We start from the raw sequence: 16214 nt of genomic DNA on the forward strand, positions 1-16214 counted from the left end.
CTATATTGCGTGAGCAATCTCGCAGAAGAAAAACAATCTTTTACAGTCGGAGGAGAATGAATTACTTTGGCTTTGATTGGAAAAATAATGGAAAAACGAGGAGCCCTTAGTTTGTGATTATAAAAACAGAGCCCTTTGAATGGTATCTGAATGATTTCCTGGAAGGAATGTCATTATGTGTGAATGGACTGGAGCCAAAAAGAACCCAAACAGAAAAGAAGAAGGTGCTGGAAAGTTGTTACGGGGAAATGGAACTTACATTAACCCAGGGCCGTTCAACACTGTTAATTCATTTGTCGGTGACACTTTATAGTAAGTACATAGTAATAAGCAGATCAGGGTCGTCCATCCTGGGGGGCGGAGCAGTCCGGACGCCCATTTTTGGAGTGGGGTCGGTGGTTGACAAATTTTTAAAAAGGGTTCGATTAACAAAGGCCGGAGGTTGATTTTAGTCCGGCCCATGCCGTGCTTGGGATGCACCTACTCGCGGAACGGGCAAATGACCCTCAGCAGATCCCTTTTTTTATTTATTTATTTATTTTTTTGCCATTTGAGTCATAATGGAAACTTCCAGCCGCACCCACTTACAGAATCAAAAATCGCACTTTTTTAGCACTAGTTCAACTTTGGTGGCGGTCCGCCATCGAATTGAGTGCTATTCGAGTCCAGTTAAATTTTAATTTTAAAAGTTTATTTTTCACAAACAGGACAATTGCAATTTGGTCTATATTGTAAAATTAGCAGCTATACGTTGAGAGTATGGCTGTGCACCCTAAAAATATTAAATGATGAACTCACCGTGCTGGAACCCAGTCCTGAAAGCTTCTTTGGGGAATATGAGGCCAGTACAGCACTGTTTTTTTTTTAATGACCTTAAAAGCATGAATCTCCAAAGAACACCTCCTTTCAGAGAGAAGCGTGAATACGAACTAAGCTTGCGGTTGCCGACACAAGTGCATATCTCCTCGGCTAGGTCTGTCCAGTGAAGCGAGCCAAGCCTGGAGATGACATGTGGGCTCTCGCTCAGCTGATAACTCCGAGTGCTGCCGCCTGTAGATTAGCCTCTTATAGGGAAGGGACAAGAAATCTGGCTCAAGAGGATGAAGGAGGAAATGGGGGGGATGTTTAGTGATCACCCACCCCACCCTTCCCTGCGCATTATTTACCCCTTCCACGCATATGCATGTGAGCTATCTTTGGAAGAGCCTTATCGACAGTATACTGTCCTTTAATGGGCCACCTGACATTCTGGATGGGACTAACGTTTAAATATTACCACCTCAGACGCATCATGATAGGAATTGATAGGACAGGAAAGTCGGTGAGTCATATTACGTAATAGACCAGTGTACGCATGCACCAACCAGCCACAACAATATGACCACCAGACAATATTGCGATAAGTGAGATGCAGAAGTCTAACGCTTTCTTCCAACACTATTCATGCTAGTCTTTTAAAAATACGACTCAAAAATACGCATTGGATTTTGTCAAATTAATTTATTATTATCAATAACAGATTTGACATTCACAAGTTACGATAAATTTGCTATTCCCTAACTGGCAAAGTAATCTTAGGAAACATTACGTTGGCCGTAAAACATTTATCGCGATTTGCCTATTCTACATGTAACATTTCATACCTCCTATATGCATGAAATATTAAGAAATTACTGATTGGGTTCCTCTGACAAATGGATTATTAAATGACTTAATTAGATTATTAATAATGTAAATTAGTCAGAAGTGTACCTATTGCCTTTTTGGAAACAATGTTTTATAAAAATCCGTTCCAGGAAGGTCGTGCATCTCTCATTTGTTCAACTTCAGAATTCATAATCTAATTATTGCTGCATGGCAATATCTCTCGTTTCACATAATCAGACCGCGAGGCTGATGAAAGTTTCAATAACATACAGTCTGCTGCTGATTGGTGGAAGACGTGGGACCAAGAAGTCTGGGTCCTCAACAGGGGCTGCCAAAGGAAGCTAGTGGAAGGACGTCTCACCACGTTGCGGGGACAATTAGTGGAACTGCAAGGGGAAATGCTTTGGAGATTATTTCTCGGCGGCTTTGTGGAGTCAGGGGAGGTAAAGGGGAAGAGTGGCGCGGAGTGGGGGGGTGAGGGGTTGATCAAACGTCTTGATAAAACAAATTATGAAACTGCCTGTTGATAAGGTCTCCCTTAACGCCATGAAAACTAACAAACAGTTAATGGTCAGTCGTAAATGTATGCCAAGTTTTCTTACGTCCCCTCCCCCCCGCCCCTTTTTTTATTTTTTTTATTTTTTTTAATTTTATCTCTATTGCCCTCTATCCTCAAATCCAAACCACATTTTTAAATTGTTTCAAGTTTGGAAAGTACCCACAAAAATAGAGAGACATCAACATTACGTCTGGCCGAAGCTTCAAAGGACTTTCTCAAAGAGATTCAATATAACATGGACATTTTACAGGTTTACGTGATTAATTGGATCTCGTGTGCGATGTAGAAGGAAAAGAAAAATGGTCGATTACTGATGGTGAGTCATTATAGCCGCATAAAACCTTGAATTACTGTGGCAGAGTTTTACTGAGTGGTCAGAATCGGTTTAACAACATAATTATGCAATTGCTGGCGATCCTCATACAATCTGGACTACGAGACTGCCCGACCTCCAATTTTTTTTAAATTTAGAAAAAATCATTAAGGGGGGAATGGTTCTATTATTCCCATAGAAAATAGCCTGTATTAACTGTTAAGGAAATGCAAAGTCAATAAAATAGGGAGGCTGATTGTGTACTTGGGAGGAGAGTCTCTTCACATTACAACAAAACGACAATTTCTGTCTAGTATAGATATCATTTAATAGCTCACTGAGCTGAAGTCATACAAGATAACGCGCATGTTGATCGTTTGACCTCCTTTTTTTTGTAGCGACCTAGTTCCAAATTGTATAACCTTTTAGCCGTCCTTGGAGTATGTTGGATAGAGTGTCATGTCAGAGTCCACCACAAGACTAGAAAGTATTTTGTAAAGCAGCAAATGCAGAGGCGGAAAATTCATCGAGTTCACAAGGATCCCCCTCCTCCAAATGAACCCCGCATCACCCAGCAGTGCCATTTCATCAAATTTTCCCGAGGTGTTGATTTTCCACATGCAATGCTTCACTAACCGCAGCATTTGGTAATTGCTCCGCTGCTCTACCATCAGTCAGAAAGTCACTCATCGAAATAAACAAACTCTGCAAACATCAAAGAATATTCAGAGAGGAAAGCGATGACGGAGACAGATAGCGAGGCAGACTTTTTTTGTACGTGGAGGGAAAAAAAAAAAAGGAGGTCTAGGGACAGTGAGTCAAGTTCAAAGCTGGGGGGAGGTTGGCACGAATGGGCTCCCTCCACCCGAGGGACATTGTCTGCCATCTGTGCTGTGGCCCTGTTGGGCTGTGTGGCAAAGTCTGCACGGGTGGTATCGGAGGTTGTTAAAAGTCTATCCCATCACCCTGTGACCTTGCACAGCAATGAGTGGAAAAACAGCTGTTGGCTGCATGCACGACAAAGTGCCACGGGCCTCAAACATCCCCGCACCCCCTTTTTCTTTTTCCACTATCTCATAACCTAAGGTTACGCAACAACAACAAAAAAATGCACAATAACATATCCACTCTGGATTTTTTTTTTCCCGGATTGAATTTGGGTTGGTCACATTCGAAGCTTTTTTTTTTTTTTTTTTTATTAATCTATTGCAAAACTGCCTCCCCCACTCCATCCACAGAAATAATCGTTTATCCATTCTAGTGACATCATCAGAGCATCAATTGAAGCGAGCAAACAAATATGAAGAAACATTTGCTAGCATCATTATGTCACTGCATTAGGTCATTTGCTCTTACATAATTCAATTCAAATTTAACATTTTCAGCTTGTTTTTCTTATGATGCTTTCTAAAGACATCCAAAACCCCCCAAAAAGCTTACATTTGTATCTTATACGCTAATAAAATCCAAACAGTTTTTTTTTTTTTGATCCAAATGTGATTTTTAGACAATGAGATGGCCGGAAATACCCATCACACGTTTGGCAAATGTCGTCATTGTACAAATGTGCGATATATTTTATTAAACACAAGTTCCCCTAGTTTCATGCAATACTCCGGTTGAGCTTTGCTGCTTTAAGTTCAATGTTGCGGATCGACTGACTTCGAAAATAAACTTCTGTTCATATGGTACCCTAAATGACAAACTATTTTATTCTGCATCATAATTAATAATTGTAGTCCACCAATTAAAATATTGAGATCCACCAACAAAGCTGTAAATCGATTTTTCCTAGATAAACGTGTCATAAAAATGTGTATCCAGTAGGTCCTTTAATAAAGTTCTCAGGACTTCACACTTGCCTTGCTCATGCTCGCAGACATCTCAATCTACACTTCAAAGTCTCAATAGCACCCTCCGGTGCTCATGTAAAGAACTGCATCCAAATAAAGGTGTCGCATTATTGTGGCTGATAAAATAAAGTTATTTTCCATGAATGTGAAGAGTTTTCAAGTCTTTGTCTGATTTTTATTTTTCAGGGACTCCAGCAAGCTCTTGATCCGCTCGCTAGCAGGCTCCCTTTTCCTCTTCTTTTGACTTTTAACCCCCGCGACCTGCGAAGGCAGGAGAAGGGTCGCGAGTCCCCACGGTGTGGGCGTGGGTCCCCCTTTGGGTTCAATGGCGTCGCTCTGCTGGAGCAGCCAGGCGCTCTCCTGACACAAAGCCACGAATCGGTCGAGTTGTGTGCTGTTGACGTTCTTGCTGACATTCAGGGCTGTTTCAAACGGGTTTTGGATGTGCAGCGGGGCCGCCTCGGGCTTGCTCTGCTCTTTGCCCTGGAGAGAGGGAGGAAGGAAAGGCTGGCGGGTTAAAATATGCTTGTGATCAGTGCTGCATGTACTGTATGTAATGGTCCATCTATCTTGTTGGTCATGCTTTTTGCCTCTTCCGCAAGTATCTGGGGCACACAGGGGCCAAATGGACCAACTCTCCCCAGGATAGCAAAAGAGAGAAATAAATACGGATATGGTCTTGGAGGACATTTTGACAACCGGAAAGGAAATATGCAATTTTCACATCATGTGGTAGAAAACCGATTCAAACATGGGCTGTGGTGTATAGGTCCTGCCCATCAAACAAATCATCCATATGAGGTTAGCGGGAAGTCAGACAGGCAAAGCTATTTGTCAAAGCAGTGGAGCCAACCAGAAGATTGTGGCACAGTAAAGCTGATTTACAGCTGTTCCTCCAGGAGCGAAAGCCTACAGACTCAAGCCCTGCAAAGCTTCCTTGGTTGTATCAAAAGTTACATTTATTGGGCCGCGGGGTTTATCTTTATCTACATCATCAATTCATTAAAACACCAAGCACACGTGAAGTCGCAGCGTCTCGGCCAGTGTAATGCACAGTCAGCATGACTCTAATGTGTGGGAGGGGACCTAACGAGTACCGGTAAACGGATAATAAATGAATGACCCAGAACAGGAATACAGGAGCAAATCAGTGGTGATTACTTTTCATAAAATGTCAATTGGAAATAGATTCTCAAAGTTTGGGGATTCAATGACAAAAAAAAAAAAGCATCATTAGTCAAAAAGATGAGTAAAATTCTGAAAAAGATTTTGATGGCGTTTGAAGCCCATTTTCCACTGCATGGAATGTGTCGGCTATTTATTTATTTATCCTTTTCCACAGTGAAAAATTGGAGTAGCTAGCAGGGCGACAGTACAGGTGACATAAATCACTTACTGTTATTAAAAAAAAAAAAAAAAAAAAAAGTTTGAGAATACAAGAAGGTGCATTAGTGTAGCCTGGTTCTAGGAAATTAAATTTAAAATTGCGAAAAAATGAATCCTGCAATGAATTTATTTTATCAGCCTAGTTCAATTTATAAAAAACATTTTTTATATATATTTTGTTGTTGGGTATGAGTGAGCATTAATGGCAGCCCTAGCTTGTATACCATTTGTAATTTACGATACTCCAAAAAGGCAGCAGTTGTTGTGGTGTGACTCCGTTGACAGACAAAACGATACATCAATGCCAGTAAAAAAAAAAACACAACCTCCTTGGTTGAGGTAAATAATGCTTTGCAGCCTGATGGAGTTCCTAAATTTGATCTCGGCTCAAGGGCATCGGATCTCACAGGGCCAGCATCAATCAGACAAGACAAGGGCAGCTGTCATCTGCGTGGGCTGACAGCCTCCATGCAAGCAGGCTGCCTTCGCTATCAACAGATCTGATAGAACTCAGCACCGACGATGTAATGAAAGGATGCGGAGTGAAGATTTCTTGCTTGGAAATAATGATGCTCAATTTATGTAAAAAAAAAAAAAAATACTCCATCATATTTGTGTTTTGTCAGGATTTAGTGGCAACACAGCAGTCATACATACCTTTCGGATATTTATGGACTTCTTATTGAATGCAAAGGTGGCATAGAACTCAAAGAATTCACAAAGCAGTTTCTCTATGACAAAGGAAAAGAAAAGTCACGTTAGTCGCGGCGCGGTTTAGCGAAAACCTCTATATCCAACTGTATCCACGCAACCTGGCCTGTGTGCTCGCGCTCTCACCGAGTGTTTCCGTGTTGCTCTGGAGCCGGATCCTGTCAAAGTCGCTGACAAACGTGCAGTCGTTCCCCTCGATCACGCTCTTGTCCGCGGGACCTTGCCGGATGAAAGCGGGCACACAAGGTAAATGGCGGGCTTTAAAGGTCTGTGACGGTTATAAATAAGTCGAAGACGGATGGTGTTGTTTGCGAGGGAAAGGACCGGCACGGAGGAAAAAGCGGTGAAAGAAAAACAACGTAAGAGGGCATGGATCACGTCCTTTCGGGACTGCCCGGTGATGCCCTTGTTAGCAGTCACCTACACGAGGCTGATGCAGCGTCCGTGTGTGTTCAAGTGTATCCTAAGGAGTTTGGGTCATCGACCTTACCAGAGTGATGGGCCTATTATTGTCCGGTAAGCACTCTGTGTGACCGAGACTCTGCTAAACGGGGTAAAGGCAGTGAAGCAGGTGGTGGTGGTGGCGCTGGCGACCGGGGTGGGGGGGGGGTTGGTCTGATTGCTTTTGGAGGGCAATTATCAAGCAGTCAAGGTGAAAGCGAGGGAGAAATAAGAAGACGGTTCAGTTTGCTTGCGGGAGTCTGCGATGATGGTGACGTTTGGCTATGTTAGCAAACGATATACAGGGCAAATCAAGACGAGGCTAACAATAAAATTCCATCGCTGTTGGAATGTAGAGAAAATTAAAAAACAGATTTCGTCTGCAGTTATTGGCAATAGGTTAACTGAGGCAACCCGGAGACGTAACCATTTCATTTCATCTCAGTATGAATTATTTGGATGGCTAATGCCCTGCTGAGCAAATGCATCTGGAATTGACAGTCCAGACAAGTTCTTTGTTGTCTATGCATTTATTATTGCAGAGGGGATGAGTTACAAAACATGTGTTACAGCCTTTGGACCTGAAATTTTTGAGCACACTGTCTGAATTTTTAAAGCAATCTCATGCTTGGAAATTCAAATAGAGATTTTTATTATATTTTTTTAAAAATCAATACTGAAGTTGTAAACAGGAAAAGTCCATTTCAATTTTAGTCAATGCCATGTAGATACTATCGATAAAGGGCTTTAAGTACCAAGATAATTCATCTCAAGGACATCCAATTCTCCAATTATTCAGTTAGTCACCTAATAGAAAAATAATCAGTACAGTGAAGGGTACTTTTTTTTTTTTTTTTGTTCGCGAAAGGTGAAGGTACGACAAGCATTTAAAATACATTAACGTCTGGAAAATGACTTCCAATGTCAATCAACAATCAATAAGCTCACAACAAACCAAACTAGTGTTGGTTGACGTGGCCTGGCAAACTCACATTTATAATAAAAAAAAAAAAACTGCTTTTGCAGAGGTAATAATAATGCAAACCAGCACTCAATTAAATAACAGTTGTTTTGTGTGGTACCTGCGAGGTCTCGTAGGTGGTCCAGAGTGGGGATAATAGACGTTGCTCTTCCTTGTAGGAAGAACAGCACCATGACGGTGAGAGAGAAGTTGGAGATCCAGGCCCCGGGGATGCTGCTGGTCACTCCGTGTGCTCGGGCCCAACAGCGCACAGTCAACACCAGGTGGCGCACCCGAGGGTCCAGTTGGCCGTAAAGGTAAAGCAGCTCTGAGCTCTTCATCGCCACCCTGTGGACAACAGGCAGAATGACCACTAGCCCCACTGTTGTTTGATTTTATGGCCAAAAAAAACCCGAAAAATTGTGTCTTTAACATTAAAAAAAAATACAGGGAGGATAAAAGTGGTTTGACTATGATTGCCACCCACAAGATACCAATTAAATAATGAAAAACACCTTTCAACTAAATGCTCCTTTTTGTGTAGGGCTACTGTATTTTCAATTTTCATCAAGGCTTTGAGGTACTCCCAAAAAAAATAAATAAATAAATAAAGATACAAAAAGCAAGTTACCCTACAAATATCGATATCATTTGCATTCTCCATCATGTACATCCCCTGACTTAAGACGTCATGAAAACATTTTCTGGCCACTGAAACTGGCATCCTACATCACCACTAGAGAGCAATCCTTTCTTTGACATGGCAACTTGACACTTGTTTCTTCCTGTTGCACGAGCATAGCACGCCGCACAGACAGGAAGTTATGACCGAAAGATACGAGTTGAGAGAAGTCGCTCCCACCTCTCGAATCCGCCCACTACAGACGCCCTGCAACTATTTCCGTAGAAACCACACGGTGGTTTTCTCAGTTTTATCTAGCATGTAGTTGTTTGTGTGGGCACTATGCATGTGTCACATTAAGAGCAGGATCTCAACAATCTTTAAGAGAGTAAACGGAAAAATAAACACATGCATAGTTTCAGTTACGCAAACACTGGACAGAATCCCGCCTACCTCCTTTTCAGGGGTTTTACTATGCCAGTTGTGGTTAGAACATCAAAAGAAGGAATTCACTTTGACATTTCGAGACCTTAAGTCAGAATGCAAAGGCTGGCTCTGAAAAAGTATGGAAAATGGGAGCGGTGGAGACCTGTTGTTGGCTGTGAGGTCACACTGAAAGCCAGAAGGCTGGTGGGCGAAACGGACGAGGGGGCATCGGGCGTTCAGGATCTTCTGCACACCGACGCAGCCAGGTCCAAACTGGTCCACGCATTCGCCAATGACAGACAGGATGCTCTGTGTCACACTGCGCTCTGAAGTGGCCCGCTTCATCTGGTACTCCAAGGTCAAACCGGATTTTGGCTACACAATGAAACAGTTTTTTAATATCTAACTCAATGATCTATTCTATGATCTGATTCAAATAATAAAAATTCGGTAATACTTTCGATTATGATTGGGATATGTGTTCTTACTATCTTTAAATTCCTTCCACTGATGCCATCTAGGTCCAAAAACATGTCCAAATCGCAGCCGAGCTTTCCAAAGCCATTTACTGATGATCCAAATGGTTTAATGGAGCATTCTGGAAAATAAGCAGCGGCGATGTCTTTGAGCAGAGAGCAGACGAGGAAACGCAGACGGCTGTTCTCCTCTGTTAGCTGGTAGGCTTCTGTCAAGGAGATCATTTGTTGGTCTATCTGAGGGGAAAGTCGGAGATGTACCATGGTAAACATGTTTTTGTATTATTATATTAAGATATTACAAATGGAATCACACAAATGGACAAGCACTAACACTCTCCTCCTGAGAAAGTCTCTGAATAAGCTCATTAATGGGAATGGTAGTTTGTGGGTGGTTCTGTTTACTGGACTGCTGGTTGGTTACTTCCGTCAGACCTCGGAGTGTCATTAGTCTTGATTTATAAGGAACCATAGATTCATGTTTGTTACTCGGGATACCAGCCACATCGAGTAATGACGAAACACTGTCTCGCGAAGCAAACTCGACCACTGTATGCATGCCCTGGAAAAGAATCACAAAACAATCAATCTAGGATCTCAGTTAGTAAACATATTTGCGGAGCATTAAGTTTTCTACTTACATAGCTTTCATAAGTAAAGTACTTGTTAATATCACCATGCGATGATAAATACTTGAGGATCTTTTTCTCGTTGGTTTTGTGTGGGCAATTGATGAGAACAGATCTTTCTGCTTGCTCTTGTCTTTGGGCTTGGACAGCGTAAAAAGACAGACGTCCATCCTTTTCATCTGCCACGAACAGAAGCAAGAATTCACAAACTGCATGGCGTCCAAGTGTATTCACATGTTTGCTGCTAGGCTGACACACTATCTTTTTTAGACAATTACTGCATATGACATTTGCTACTTGACTCTTTTTTGGCAAGATGCAGGCCTGCATGGTCGCAATTGTATTCATTCAATGCATGTACGATCGCTTTTGAAGAAGTGACATAACTAAATAAAACTGGATAAATACGTGTTATCCATTAGGTATGACTCATTTATTACAGCACCACGCTCTTACCAGGTGCTGTAAAACATTTCGAACACAATTCAATAACGTTACTTACTGATTTCGCCCTTTGTTGGTACTTCTGCACGCGCTGGAACAGCTGTCGTTCCGACTCTTCTGTAGAGAAACCGGTCCACTTTTTGGAGACATTTCACGATGTTGCGCTTTCCACTCATATGTAACCTGTGACCAGCAACGGAGGACGCCATTGTTGTTGTGGTACGACGCATGCGCAGTTGGTTTCTGTGTTGCCCTTTCTACGGCCACCGAGAGAAACCAAATTTAATTTGCGATTTCAAATTTACAAACAACACGAATGGTTGCAATAAACACTACTATACTACTAATTATGCTTTAATTAGTGCATACGTATGTTATACTTAGAGCAATAATGGATATTTAACTATTAGCCTTTAATTGTTAGGGTTAGATATCACGAGCATTAGTAAAAAGAATTGCTCGATTTTCGTGTCAGAAGAAATCAGAAGGAAAACGAAACCTTAAAGGTTGCGCAGTTGAGGTGAAAACTGAAACACATGCGCAATAATACATTTCCTCTTTTGCACTCTGGGCAGTTCCTCAAGAGCAGCAGACTGGTAAACAGCAGCCAGTCTCTGAGGTGGACGCCAAAAGCGCACTTATGGGGAGAAGTCGCTCTTGATATCGACGGTAATGCCACTCTTTTGTATTTATTATTTAACGTTTGATAATTTGCCCTCATATAGTGTTTTTTTTTTGGCCAAAAGCTGGCATTCAAATTCTATGCTGCTATTTTTTAGACGATGTAACGGATTTTGCAGCGGAGTTGAAACTTTCATCGTCGTATATCTATTGGTTAGGTAATTAGTCAGAATTCTGCAGATATTTAATTTTCATTTATATATTCAAGGTCATTTATTTGTGTTGAGACTTTTATTTAAAAATGTTTTTGGAGATGTACTGGGCTTCTAGTACATTTTCGGGCAATATAATAGACACGCAACTATTGACTATTTATATTCCATGTTTAAAAAAAACTGCATAAATCAGCACGATTTTGATGTGTTTTCATGCTAATAGACCTGTGAGGAGCTGGAGACTTCCAGTCTAACACTTGTGTGAATCAAATTATTAGTTATAAACTGATCTAAAGTATTCTATTTTTTCTGTCTGTTACAGTGTTTGGGACAAGTCCATGCCAACAAAATGGAGTACAACTATGATAGCCACATAGAACTGCTGTTGGCACACATGAATATTGAGGACATTATTGACGCTGCTGAAACACTCTACCAGCTTGAGGAAGAAGATGAGGAAAGCAGGTTGTTGTCTGAAGGTGACAGCTTGTCCCCTGTTGCAATTGATGGGAATGAAGAGATTGGAAACTTTGTGAGTCAAGAGTCAGAGGAGGACACCAATGATGGGGCTGGAAGTGTACGGCACGGGACAGTGACTGACCTCCTGTCCTTTGTCAACCTGCTCTCCAGCATGCAAGCAGCAGCACTGCAGCATCTGCCTGAGGAGATGGGAGTACTACTAAATAAAGCGAGTATATTTCTGTCTCTATTATTAAGATGAAATGATAACTGCCCAGACTAAAAATGCACCTTTTTAAAATGTTTTATTTGGTTGGGTTAGGATGTTACATTGTAATTATTTTAAGGATGGCCGAGTGGTCTAAGGCGCGTTCAGGACACAGTCTCCCCAGGAGGCCTGGGTTCGAATCTCGAATTTCCCCATTGTGGGACTAATAAAGGGAATATTATTATTATTATTATTATTATTATTAAATAGTAATTTGATATGACTTTTCTTTTTTTTGCAGAACGATATGGTTGTAAAGAACGGGCGCTATAAGATCAACAAGGATGTGCTCCTGTTTCCCTGGCAATTGACCTACAAGAATCTCGGTTCGGATCTGGTACCTAAGGGTTCCTTTGGGAAAGTTCATTTAGCTCAGGACATCACGACCCGCAAGAGAATGGCATGTAAACTGGTACGTCCTGCTGGAAAGTATTTGGAAATAGTGTGATTTTTTTGTCTGTTTGTTTTCCATCATGTCATTCTTTGTCCTGAAGCAAAAGAGGAACACAGCACTTTGAAAAACTGCGTGTATGGCAAATTGAGCAACGCAAATGAATTGAAGTAATGGAAACAATTACACAACTCCACGGATATTCTGTTTCACTTTTATTGCCGTACTCACGTGTGCAAATTCATACGCAGTCGTCTCACATGGGAAATATTTACAACCTGGGCTTTCCTTGTCCGATAAAGCCAATACATTGGCGACTGCTTACTGGCACGTGTATTTATTTTGACACTGATTTCCCGGCCATCAGATAACAATGTTTGACAATACTGTCACTTAATGACTGGCATGCCGTGTAGTAAATAATATGACGCTTCATATTGCACGTTCTAATCTAATATTCTGTTTTAGGATTGTTCATTTATTCTTTATTTAAAAAATTAAATTGCCTTGACAGTCAATTAAAAACACTGGATCCTTCATTTACATTATTTTTCACAGATTACCATGGAGAACTTTCGGGCGGCTGAAATAGAGTTCCAGGCTCGCTTCTGCCATGAGAACATTGCCAAACTCTATGGGGCTTTGCTGTGGGAACAGAACGTCCATCTCTTCATGGAGGCTGGCGAGGGCGGGTCGGTCCTGGAGAAGATAGACAGCTGTGGGCCAATGAGAGAGTTTGAGATTATCTGGGTGACCAAGCATATCCTTCGGGGCTTGGAGTATCTGCACTCACACAACGTCATCCATCATGACATCAAACGTAAGAGCCTAAAAAATGAAATAAATGACTTGTTAATAGTTTAATAGATGTAGAATGGTTCGGGAAGGGATGCAATACGAGGTTACAAAGGATTCAGATGTTAACGATTGGTATGTAAATTCAGAAGGTTACCAAAATTATTTCCTTCCCAGTCAGATCGAGTAATTTTTGTTGATAATGACAGAATTCACAGAATTTGACGTTACAACACTGGCTTTTTTTCAGTATGCAGATTTGCAGAGGTTTAAAGTTATGTAGCTGCATCACCCAAAGCATAAAAGTTGCGATCAAAGCAACTTTCGTCGGCCTCTTTGCCTGAAACTGATTTTTTTTTTTTTGTGTTGCTCAAGGAAGAAACTTTTTGTTGGGGTGGGTACAAGGAAACTCTAAGGTCAAACATCCATGAGGTTGTACATTTTAATAATGAACGTTTAACATTGGTTAACTTATTCTTACACTTTTATGACGAAAATGTTACTTTAAAAATTACGCAAAAAAAAAAAGAAAAAGATCTTTGACGTCTTTAGCCGTCAATGGTAGTGAATGAGTTGAGGATGTTATACAAATGTATGCTCTTTGTTCTTGGTATATGGCTATTTATTACAACAAGTAGGGATTTTTTTTTCTTATCTTGTGAGGGTTAAGCGCTTGTTTTCATTTAGTTAACCAATAACACTACACAGGACCGACACTGTGGAATGTATCGGTAATGCTCCCCATCAGGACACATGTCACATGACTTTATCGTCTCTTCCTCTCTTCAGCTAGTAACATTGTCCTGATGTCAGACAAGGCTGTCCTGGTGGACTTTGGCCTGACTGTGCAAATAACTGAAGACCTCTATATTCCAAGAGACCTGAGAGGAACTGAGGTAAGAAAACAAACTGGTGTGCAATGCATTCCGGTGACTAAAGTCACAGTTGACACTCTTGTTGACCCACACGTGATTACATGTAGAGGTCTTATACTCCTTGCAGATTTTCTTGGTGGAAAGTCCCAAGGCAGGCTCCGAGTAGAAATAATATGAGACAAAATGCTTGCAGACACCCATTTCTGTTAAAACCAAAATTGCACCGCAGGCTGGAATTTCCAACACAGAAAGAGAAGCTGCCACTGTGTTTACTTTCCACACACGATGACTGTGTGGGTCTAAAGGTTCACTCATCTGTTGTCACAGGAAAATACTCACTCATTATGCACTGCTAGCACTTGTTTTCCTGTTTGTTTTTATTAGATGTGAAGACAAATCACATAGCTTGTTTTTTTTCTTTCTTTCACGTTCTTCTGATGCGTGATTCGTGTTCTGGTGTCCTTCAAATAACGCTGCCCTTATTTTGTTCAGATGTACATGAGTCCAGAACTGGTTTTGTGTCGTGGACATGATACGAAAACAGATATCTACAGCCTGGGAACCACCATCATTCACATGCAGACTGGAAACCCCCCCTGGGTTAGAAGATATCCACGCACCGCATACCCATCATACCTCTACATTGTATGTATTTTGAATGTAAGCCTCAATAAATGTCCTAATGTCACCTTATGTGATATCTGAGCCGGCATGTGTTTTCCATTCCTCATGGTCAGTTTCAAAGAAGATTATCAGAGCTGATGAATATGACTCGGTTACTCACTTCCTCTTGAAACTGTTGACATAGAATAAGGAAGCTGTGTGATTCAGTGAAGGGCCTGTTAATCATCTCACCTCGCTTTTGAACCAGTTGAATAAGTTAGAACTAACAGCATCAGTCGGAAAACAAAATCTAGGTCACAGCTTTGTAGTTGTTTTGGGGGTATTATGACAAAACTTGTTGGTTTTTGCTCAATTTCCCCTCCCCAAGATCCACAAGCAAGCACCCCCCCTGGAGGACATAGCAGAGAACTGCAGCCCGGCCATGCGGTCTTTTCTGGAACGAGCTTTGGAGAAGAACCCGAAACTTCGGAGCTCAGCATCAGAACTGCTGAAGGATGAGGCCATCAACCCGCCTAAAGAGGACCAACCCAGGTGCTGGAGTCTCGACTCAGCAATGGAGGAGGCCAACCACGCCATGCTGTACCAGCAAAACCTGCAAGATGACGCCACACAAGGTACTTTGCCACAATGTGATTATTCTGTGAGGCAAACTATTAAAAGTTTTTTTTTTTTTTTAGTCGATCAATTTATACAAATTAATTGTCCGTATTTTCCCGTTTTCCCTACAGACACTTCACTCTTTGCTGAAGTCTCCGGCCCCCTGAAGAGAAACGGCTCCTTATACCTCGACCTAGGGGCCTTGTCTGGCTATTGCCCGCTGGTGACAGGGCCCCCGACTTCAGAATATGGCTAACATTTCCACCGGGTCTTTATGTATGTGGGCGATCTTTGGTTTAGGCCAGCTGATAATATACAGGAAATCTTCTTTAATTGTCCGGTTTCACTGTTGCGGACCAGTGCTTATTGTCAGAGCAATAGACTGCTCCAGGGGACACCGCTCACTGATGACCTGTTTACAAGACTCACAATGAGTAATTAGCTAATCCTTCAAGATGGAGTCATCTGTGACTCACAACACTGCAGGACAGTCGTTGGGTGCATGAATTGTTGCTATCATTTAGTCAATTTTAATTTGAGTTTTTCTTTTTATAAGGGTGTGTGATGTCGTTAAATCTTTATGCCTAATAGTCTGTCTAGTATTTTCTTCATGTGCGCAATCTGGAGTCATGACTCATTTAGTTCTTCATGGACTTCCTCATTTTAATTCCTGTGGAATATAAATAACATCATCTTGTGATACACAATTTGTGTGTTGTACATCCGGTGAGATGAGCAGTTCTGTGCTTTTTGCTGTTTATTAAATTCAAGTATTCAAACAAATGTTTGCTTTACATTGCTCCAGGAACCATTCAGATACCTGTGTTTTGTGAAGTATGACTGAAATTTGACCCAAAAGTTTAGATTTTTGGCCATTTTTTCTGTTATGAAGCGCAGCGTT

General features: G+C 41.4%; 2 protein-coding genes across 3 annotated transcripts; one reads left to right on the forward strand and one right to left on the reverse strand.

The window, feature by feature from the left end:
• Positions 1-4085: 4085 nt before the first annotated feature.
• Positions 4086-10698, reverse strand: mtpap (mitochondrial poly(A) polymerase). Its single transcript, XM_088282325.1, has 9 exons — positions 10527-10698; positions 10037-10203; positions 9730-9957; positions 9408-9632; positions 9083-9294; positions 7993-8219; positions 6596-6688; positions 6416-6489; positions 4086-4855 (listed from the first exon to the last, which is right to left on the reverse strand). The coding sequence occupies exons 1-9, from the start codon at positions 10696-10698 to the stop codon at positions 4529-4531; spliced, it is 1725 nt and encodes a 574-aa protein (XP_088138451.1). The 3' UTR covers positions 4086-4528.
• A 282-nt stretch (positions 10699-10980) lies between these two features.
• Positions 10981-16090, forward strand: map3k8 (mitogen-activated protein kinase kinase kinase 8). 2 transcript variants are annotated; one of them, XM_088283186.1, is made up of 8 exons: positions 10981-11137; positions 11627-11992; positions 12273-12443; positions 12981-13242; positions 14007-14113; positions 14585-14752; positions 15084-15330; positions 15445-16090. In XM_088283186.1, the coding sequence occupies exons 2-8, from the start codon at positions 11654-11656 to the stop codon at positions 15567-15569; spliced, it is 1419 nt and encodes a 472-aa protein (XP_088139312.1). In that variant the 5' UTR covers positions 10981-11137; positions 11627-11653; the 3' UTR covers positions 15570-16090. The 2 variants fall into 2 exon arrangements, with proteins under 2 accessions (XP_088139312.1, XP_088139313.1); XM_088283187.1 differs by having other exon boundaries at positions 14585-14737.
• The last annotated feature ends 124 nt before the right edge of the window (positions 16091-16214 follow it).

The sequence above is a fragment of the Idiotropiscis lumnitzeri genome, chromosome 19 (genome assembly GCF_059441095.1).
Source record: "Idiotropiscis lumnitzeri isolate Australia: NSW breed Sydney's pygmy pipehorse chromosome 19, RoL_Ilum_1.0, whole genome shotgun sequence".
NCBI lineage: Eukaryota > Metazoa > Chordata > Actinopteri > Syngnathiformes > Syngnathidae > Idiotropiscis > Idiotropiscis lumnitzeri.

What these genes read in the sequence shown, in the direction of transcription:
- mtpap (XM_088282325.1), bottom strand. Translation starts at nt 10,698, where the DNA reads ATGCGTCGTACCACAACAACAATGGCGTCCTCCGTTGCTGGTCACAGG. An exon ending in ACTTTACTTATGAAAGCTAT is followed by an intron (nt 9,958 to 10,036) that starts GTAAGTAGAAAA and finishes ATTCTTTTCCAG; the next exon opens with GGCATGCATACAGTGGTCGA. An exon ending in GACCTCACAGCCAACAACAG is followed by an intron (nt 8,220 to 9,082) that starts GTCTCCACCGCT and finishes TGTTGTCCACAG; the next exon opens with GGTGGCGATGAAGAGCTCAG.
- map3k8 (XM_088283186.1), top strand. Translation starts at nt 11,654, where the DNA reads ATGGAGTACAACTATGATAGCCACATAGAACTGCTGTTGGCACACATG. An exon ending in CATCCATCATGACATCAAAC is followed by an intron (nt 13,243 to 14,006) that starts GTAAGAGCCTAA and finishes TCCTCTCTTCAG; the next exon opens with CTAGTAACATTGTCCTGATG. An exon ending in ACATTGTATGTATTTTGAAT is followed by an intron (nt 14,753 to 15,083) that starts GTAAGCCTCAAT and finishes CCCCTCCCCAAG; the next exon opens with ATCCACAAGCAAGCACCCCC.